The sequence below is a fragment of the Seriola aureovittata genome, chromosome 18, assembly GCF_021018895.1.
Source record: "Seriola aureovittata isolate HTS-2021-v1 ecotype China chromosome 18, ASM2101889v1, whole genome shotgun sequence".
In the NCBI taxonomy this organism is placed as follows: Eukaryota; Metazoa; Chordata; class Actinopteri; order Carangiformes; family Carangidae; genus Seriola; species Seriola aureovittata.
In genome coordinates, this window is record NC_079381.1 from 14,645,001 (window position 1) to 14,653,851 (window position 8,851).

Here is an 8,851-nt window from a genome sequence, read left to right on the forward strand (position 1 = left end):
GGCATTGTATTACATTCTTGTTTTGTTTTTTTGTTTGTTTGCTTTAATCATACATAGCTAAAAATGTGTGTTCACCAAACCACATGTACAGTAAAACACATTCTTAACTCCCACCTTGTCACAATCGTATAGACAAAGAATAAAGTTAATTATTGGTTTGTTTGTTTTTGTACGAGTTGTCCAGGCTGTTGTTGACGATGATGTGTAATTGGAGTCTTATTTGAATGTTGTTATGTCTCTCATGTGATTCTGTATCTGTCCTTTTCAATGTCTTTTATCTTTCATCGCTGTTTGACCTTGTAGGACAAGGAAGGAAAGGTACGTTACTTTGGTCTACGTCGTTCTTTTTCTTCATCACTGTGTCTTCTGTAGAACGTTTCAGCCTAAAACTATTAACTAGAAAGAAATCATTGAAATGCAGCCCTACTTTTGTTTGCGATCACATTAGATTTGATTAGCTGACGGTAATCAGTCAACAGTTATTCAGCGTTACATTCAGAACCAGTTTATTGTTTTGAAGCATAAAGATAGGGATGCATAGTGTGACCAAATTTAACATTTTTACAAGGAACATTTTATCCAAAGTACTCCCTCTAATAATTATATCACTATATATCACTATATCATTATATATCACTATATATGTGATAAGATATATATCAGCACATTTGGAAAGGGCTGTACCAGCAAATCAAAGAAAATATGAGATTTAATTCAAGAATGTGAGATGATTTTGTTACATTGCTCAGACAAAAAAAGCATTTTTTTTCCTACCGTGCACTTTCTTTCTATTTTATGATGCCTCACATTTACAGTTCTTGTTTCTTCAACTCTTCCCAGTGCAGTCAAAACTCTCTACATTTTTTCTCTGCAGAGTGATGGTGGTGATGAAAGCAGCTCTGACAACTTCATGCACAGCATGGACCCTCAGCTGGAGCGGCAGGTGGAGACCATCCGTAACCTGGTCGACTCCTACATGGCCATCGTCAACAAGACTGTCCGAGACTTGATGCCTAAGACCATCATGCACCTCATGATCAACAATGTGAGTTACTGGTGGTGGTGGTTGTGGTGGGGGGCCGGGGTGATGAAGATGTTCTGAAACTAGAACTGTCATCACAAAACGTTTCTCTCTCTGTGCCCAGACGAAGGAGTTCATTAACGCCGAGCTGCTGGCTCAGCTGTACTCGTGCGGCGACCAGAACACGCTGATGGAGGAGTCTCAGGAACAAGCCCAGCACCGTGACGAGATGCTGCGGATGTACTACGCCCTGCGAGAGGCCCTGAGCATCATCGGTGACATCAGCACTACCACCGTAACCACTGCCATGCCACCGCCTGTGGACGACTCCTGGCTGCAGGTGCAACGGGGCGGCTCCGGAGGAAGGTAAGGCATGCTGCGAATAGACAGAGGAAGAGCATTAGAGGGGGTTGAAGGGTGTGTGTAGTGCATTGTGTTTTCTGTCTCAGACGTCACTAGTTTACATTTGCTCGGTTCCTCTCTTCCCTTCTCCACCAGGTCTCCAGCCACCAGTCCAACTCCAAACCGCAGAGCTCCACCAGGACCTCCCGCCCGCCCAGGCTCACGTGGTCCTCCACCTGGACCCCCTCCCGCTGGGGGACCCCCTGTCCCATCTCGTCCTGGAGCTTCTCCTGACCCTTACAGTGGGCCGCCACCCACCGTGCCCTCCCGGCCTAACCGCGCACCCCCAAGCGTGCCCAGGTGAGTGAGAGCATGAAAAAATGTGTTAAAACCCAGTAACGCTTTTTCACACCAACGTAGAGTATGATCCAAGGACATTAACACCCAAACCATAGCTTATAATACTATGACAAGCTATCCGACCTGAAGTGTGGATACTCTCTGTTACTAAGGGGGATGTGAAGACACCTGGATGAGGGGATGAAGGAGGTAAATGAAAGTGGAGAGCACTGGTTGTGATAGAAGATAGATGAATAGATGAATAGAGATCCCTGAATAGATGGATAGACAGTGATATGATTATCATCATCAGTTGATCGTGTACTTTTTCTCTTGGTGTCTTTTGGTTTCACCTTGACTTTTTGGTACCTTTCTGCCACCACCTTGAACTTTCAACACGCTGCCAAGCATCACTGTCAACACCTAACACTCCACTGTTCATCGCTAACACACACCCCATCACTGTCCTCATCTGGACGATTTAGATACTTTGACTTTACAGTCACTCGGTGACTGCAATGAGGGTTTCCTTTCTGTTCTCCATTAACTGTATCCGTCGCCGCACCTGTAATCTTTGCCTTGTGCTTGCCTTTGTTTGTGAGATAGCAAATTTTTTTAACCTGGACCGGTTCATTGTAGCGTTGAGAAGCAGCTTGCCTCTTTTGCCGCAGGGGACACTAACGTTGCTGAGCAAAGCTCTCACTGGCAAATTCAGGCTCAAAATCAGATCCAAGTATCTCAAATTCCTCAACTTGTGAGAGCTGATTTTTTTTTCATCTAAAAACATTTTTCCTACGTTCTGGTCTGTCCTAAGTGAGAGCTGAGCACATGTGACGTTGGTCATTTCCTCCACTGTAACTGTTTGCACTCCTTTTCTCTTTTCTTCATCCCTCTGTCCCTCACCACACCTCTGTCCCACACATGCCTATGGTTCCTTCTACAGAATCACTATCACTGACCAGTGAGGAATAACGTTTCTGGTACGTTGGGTACTGTCCACCATTATCATCATCATCATTATCATCATCATCATCATCACCACCATCACTTTCCTTCTTGTGCTTCCTCTCAGAACGCATCCTTTCACTGCATGCCATTTCCTTTTTCTTACTTTTCCTTTCTCCTCCTAGAGCGCTGCATGGGCAAACACACCAAGTGTGTGTGTGTTTGCATCGGTGTGTGAGCTGATTTTTCTCACACCATTTTAGTGTCAATGCTAAGTTGTTTCTTAAAGGGGTATGAGTATGTCAGAACAGGAAAGAGGAATTTTTACTCCGTTTACATCAGCAACATGTTAAACAGAATTCAACTCAAATGTCCAAAACCTGAAGATTATTCTTGGTTTTGTGTCAATGTTGTATGTGATATATATATATATATATATATATATATATGTATGCCACAACATCCCACTCATCCCTAGCTTTGTCTCTGAATGTCTGATATTGTCATTCAAAGTCATCCTATCTGCCAACATAACTGTTCAGTACAGAGGTTTGTGAGTGTGCAGGTAATCCTCAGTCGATTTTTGCCTTTTTCTTGGGAAATACCAGGCAGTTTTTTTTTTTTTCATTTAAGACCTCTAAAAATCTCTTTATTTAAACAATCAGAATAAAGCGACAAATCGACCAATCAGAACGCTGCTACAGACTGGGCAATCAGAACCAAGGCTACAAATAGATCAAGCAAAATGGCTACAAACCAATCAATCAGAATAAAGCTATGAATCGACCGATCAGAACGTTGCTACGAACTGGTAAATAGATTTGTACTTATCTATATAATTATCTTGTGATCTGTGACATTTTTTCTTTGTTGGAAACCACATTAATTCGGGGAATTAAATTAAATGAATGCCCTCAAACTGAAAATTTCCGACAATATGCTGTTTTCACTCTTGTACGCCTTTCAGGGTTTTTTTCTTGATTGCTGTTCCTAATATTTTTCACCTCCTGTAGCACCATAGGATTATTTACAGAAATTAAAATGAAAATATTTTAAAACTACATGATACCGTACTAAGACATTGGAATATGTAGTAATACTGCCTGCTTTTGGCCTCAACTGCAAACATACATTACCTGCATTGTGGCCATGTTAAATGAGCCTGATATCTCTGTGGTGTTGGTCATGTCTTCAGGTTTCATCCTTGTGTTATCTCATTATATAAGTGGTCGTCCGTGTGAGTGACGGTGCAGTACTTCAGTGTATGTGCATGGATTTACACACGGGGGTCCAGAAATAAGCAAAAACCTTGAAAACACTAATCCAACCTGTTCCTGTCCTCTCTTCTTTGTATCTCTTCCTGTCTGTGCTTATGTGTCCCGTGGCAGTCGGAGACCCCCACCCTCTCCAACCCACTAGACCTCTGAGCTCCTCCCTCCGTCCTCTTGTCCGCCCGTCCCTCCTCTGGATAAGAGACTATGGACAACAGCGCCACCTTCCTGTCATTTCCTGCCTCACCTGACCTGAGCTGGCTCCCTTCTCCTGCTCCTCTACTTCTCCCTTACAACAAGCCATGTCTCTGTTTCACTCCCCAACAAACCCTCTGTTCCACACGGAGATGCAGAATACTTGAAACACACCTGCATGATTTACATACCAACATGCTGCACCCTCAGAATTTAAATAAACTATGTAGACAATATGAAATAATTGATAGGAAACAACCTGGTGAGTGTATGCGCACATATGCATGCACACCTGCTTACATAAATACACACATATATATACAACAAGCAAACACACACAAGATATTTTTCCTCCTTTTAAGCCTAAGGGAGGAGACGTTTAGCATGACACTTTGCCTGAGTATAACATTATACTCCAGCATTTCTTATGGGTATTCTGGCTGCTGACTGACGTATTATTCTCTTATTTAACATTTGTTTAATCTTATCTTTCTTTTATGTTTTTTTCTGATTTATTCTTATTTTTTCTAAAGGAATACTTCACCAAAAAATGTTAGGTTTTATATCACAGAATTGCTCTGTATTGCCTGTCATGCTGAAGAAAAACATTTTCAGCAGAGTTTTCAAAAGTGGAAGCTATTTTTGAAGTAAAAAAAAAAAAAAAAAGACTCCAAACTGCAAAACAATATCAGAAAGTCCATAACTAATCCTTCAGTTATGTTAGTGTCAGTGTTTTTTAAGACGCACTGAGCAAGGGGATACCTGAGACTTGGTTATTATACTGCATGATGCATGTTTTTAAATTAATTTCTACTTATTAAAAAACTATTTTTTTCCTCACAGCATGTCAGACACAAAATTTTGGTGGAGTATTCCTTTAAGGGAGGCGATGCAAGCTGAACTGGACTGGATATTGCATCCCTGAAACTCTTGTGTTTTGTTTGTAACTGTTGTATTCAGGTTTTGATCTGTAATTGTGGTCCCCCAAAATCACAGGCGAGGACACACTGTAATCACATTGAATCAGGTCCGCTTGTACTTGAGAACTAAACATCCAAAGAGAAGAACTGTGCCATTCATACAGTCAGTATTTATCTTAGATGTTGCGATTTTTTTTTCATCATTACCATCATTATGCAGATAAACATAAACACTTCCCTGGTGTCTCCTCACCTTTATGATTTCGGGGTTTCTCTTTTCATCCCGTTCATCGTGTAAGGTCTTCTGTTTTCTCTCTGTTTCTACTCTTTTCACCGAAACAGCCGGCCAAACAAGGGTGGGCCCTCTCGCCCTGAGAGCCCCTTGCCGCCATTCGACTCTTAGAAGAAACCCCCCCACCCAAACCCCCCACCCACCTCCTCTTTTTTACCTCCTCTCTTCTAAAATTCCATTGCCCATCAGCTGTGAAACAGACTGCACCATCCATCACTCACTCACTCACTCACACAAGGGAGGAGGGCTTAAATGAAATAAGAGGGGTAACAGACTCCTCATCTTCAGATATCTGGACAGATAGGGGAGCTGCTGCTCTTCATCCTTGCTTTCCCTCTTCCTCCCTTTGCTGTAGGACAGGAGGAGTGATCATGTGACGGACTGTCTGGATCCTTTTTTTTTTTCTTTTTCTTTTGCTTGTTGTAGCATCCAGATTGCCTCACTGCCACTAAATCCACCTGTGTTTTCTCGGGTAATCGAATCACTTTGAGTGTAATCTCACACAACTGTGACAAAACCAACTCTTCAAACGTTGTTGTCTGTGCTTCCACAGAACCTATGCAACAAAGAAAAATGGTTTCCCACTTTTCCCACTTCCCTCCTCTCCTCTTCACGAAAACATTGTTACTGCATTATCTTACGGAGGCGGGATCTAAGTTGAAAGTGCAATATATAGGATGTTCTTCTGCAGACAGCTGCATGCCACCAGTCAAACAAGAGCCAAGTAGATTTTCAACTAAGAGGAAGGGCATCTGTGGCCTGGGCTGCACCCTGCGTTCCTTGTGCATCCTTTTAAAGTTTTTAAGTCAGCTCTGTTCACACCATGCATCAAAATCTTCTGATATACTGACAGGAAAACTTTTCAGGTTGATAATCTGCCATGTCTTTTCTGTTTTTTCCTCCTTTTTTTTCTTTTCTTCCCTCTCTCAGTGGTCACGGGGGTGAGTGAGAACATGAAAGCAGCCACAGTCTATGCATAAAACTATCAAACGCTCCTTCTGTTTCACCTTCACTTTGCTGTGTGAGAGCCTGTGAGTCGAACCCATCTTTTCACCTCTTTTTCCATCCGCTGAACTCTGCTGTCAGTGTGTGATGTGTTGTATTTTGCCCCCAAACAAAAGATGACAAAAACCCACCAGCCACAACAGAGCCCATCTCTGTACCTCAATTGATGTAATTTACAAACTACCTGAAACACTTTAGTCACCCCATGATGTATCTTAGGACTCCACGACTGCAAAGCAAACACAATAAAGCATATCCTACTCATTATTTAACGTTAAATAGTTTATTATGGACATATCTTAATGCGTTATTCTGTATATGTGTGGTGCATCTTATGGGACTTGTACTTCCACTATCTAGAGAAATTAGTCTGCAATGTATGAAATTGCTGAATATTTAAATGATTATGAATAAATGAGTATCTGTATAAGGAATTAATATTTGAAAAACTTACAAAAAATATATTAATGCAGTGATGTATATGGACGTCTGCAGGTTGTTTGATACTATAGGTTGTAGGAGAGAGGGTTTTTTTTTCTTGTCTCTCTCTCTGTGTGTAGAAGAGCAGGGAGATACAGTGTGAATGTGTGAACTCCTGCAGAAACCAGGCCCTGCATCTTGTTCAAACTGATGTGGATGAAAGGATGACTTTACTCTGCAGGACTGCTGTGCTTTGTCAACACATTAAAACCTCAGTGTACTGAAAGAAGCTTCCTCTTCGTGTTCTTTTCCTCTTTATGGTGGTAAACGTCACAGGTACATTGGAACTGTTCAGAGAGCTTATGTACTGAGGGGTTCAGGGGGCATCAGAAAAAAAAATGTAAACACCTTATGGAAGAAAAGATGTTAATTTTGAAGTAACACAAACAAAAGCCAGAGGTAAAAGTAAGAAAAAAAAAAAAAAAAGGACAAAATGTAAATATGATCCGCTGACATTTCCTATGACTTGCAGCTTTTTGAATTGCTGCTATCAAACAGTATGTGGAATATGTGTGGATCTGAAAGTCAATTAATTGATCAATAAAAAAAAAAAAAACAGTGTTAATTTTGACAGTCCATTGATTGCTTATGTATTTCTTTTTTTTTTTTTTTTTACCAAAAATGAACTGGTTCCAGCTTCTCAAATGCAAATATTTGCTCTTTAAAAAAAAACAAAAACAAAAAAAAACTTTTCCTCTGACATTTTATAGACTTAACAACTAATCAAGAAAATTATCCACTGAGTTATCAATAATAAAATGAATTGTTAGTCGAAGTCTTAAGTACAAAATTATCTAATGGTAATTAGTTTAGTGAAGGAAATGCCAGAACTCACAATGAAATAGTCTTTGTATTTTAATATAGGGCAAAAAAAGGGACGTGGTTCAGCATGAAGCCGTCATCAGCATAAAGAGACAGTGGTAAATCACTGGAGCCTGATTGCTTGATTACTGATGAAGTGCATCTGTGAATCAGCCACACTCAAGGGAGTGGCTACATGTCATCAGAAAAAGAGAAACAAATAGTAAAAATAGTCAATACAATATTTCCAAGCAAACACTTATATAGGCATACACCATCACACTGTTTCTTCATCAGACATATTCAGCACAATATAGATTAAAAATAATAAAAACACATAGAGTTAGGGTTAGAAACATAACATCAGAATGCACAAACATTAACATTAATCAGTGTAACAGCTGCAAAAAGGAACTAAGGGTTAACTGCACTGATTAACTTTAATATTAAATTCAGACCCTTGATATTCATTGGATTAGGCCTATCTATATTCTATTTATAGTATCTCCTTGTAGTTAAAATGTCTGCGCCCTTTCATCCTGACCAGGTATACTGTAAGCCCTTACAGATGAGATACGTTTTGAGTTGTAGCATGAATTTAGTGACATCCCTGGTCATATATGTTTTTTAGGGTGGTCGGTTGTGTCTCTAATTTAGATATGTGCAACTGTTGTATGCTGTTCTGAGGTTATGTGCTTTTATTTTTTTTAAAATGTATATTGTGTCTATTATTTCTTATGGAGTAACAGTGTGATGGTGTATGCCTATATAAGTGTTGAAATTATTAATCAATTAACTATTTTTACTATTTGTTGTTCTGTTTTTAATGACATGTAGCCACTCCCCCAGGTGTGGCTGATTCACAGGTGCACTTCATCAGTAATCAAGCAATCAGGCTCCAGCCTCACATGTCTATATATACATGTGCCTGAGTTACTGTTGTCTCTTACGCTGATGAAGGCTTCGTGCTTCATATTGCTTTATGCTTCATATTAGACTACAGAGGTTATTCTATTGTGAGTGCCGGCATTCCTTCACCTTGCATTCAGCCACGTCTGTGCACCCGAAAGAGCAACTTATTCCCTTTTTCCACTAAAATTAGCGGGTGCACACGAGTTTGTAAACGCGGGTAAACCCGCAGTCGAGTCGAGTCAGTCGAGTTTGCCTGTCAGTTCGTACTCAGCTGCAAGCCGTGATGTCATCACGCTGCAGCTTCACCCTTTCGTGCAGTTAGCCGCGG

At 40.6% G+C, this 8,851-nt stretch overlaps 1 protein-coding gene across 13 annotated transcripts in view; it reads left to right on the forward strand.

Annotated features, from left to right (window-relative positions):
• Positions 1-7,039, forward strand: part of dnm1a (dynamin 1a) — a 54,019-nt gene extending 46,980 nt beyond the window's left edge. For 6 of the 13 annotated variants that reach the window (XM_056403885.1, XM_056403889.1, XM_056403893.1 and 3 more), the window contains 5 exons: positions 304-318; positions 875-1,045; positions 1,146-1,387; positions 1,520-1,723; positions 4,036-7,039. In XM_056403885.1, the coding sequence (XP_056259860.1) occupies positions 304-318; positions 875-1,045; positions 1,146-1,387; positions 1,520-1,723; positions 4,036-4,066 (663 nt within the window). In that variant the 3' untranslated portion in view covers positions 4,067-7,039. Of the gene's footprint in view, positions 1-303; positions 319-874; positions 1,046-1,145; positions 1,388-1,519; positions 1,724-2,645; positions 2,683-4,035 lie in introns of all 13 variants that reach the window. The other 7 variants (XM_056403887.1, XM_056403896.1, XM_056403894.1 and 4 more) reach the window with 2 other exon arrangements.
• Positions 7,040-8,851: the final 1,812 nt, after the last annotated feature.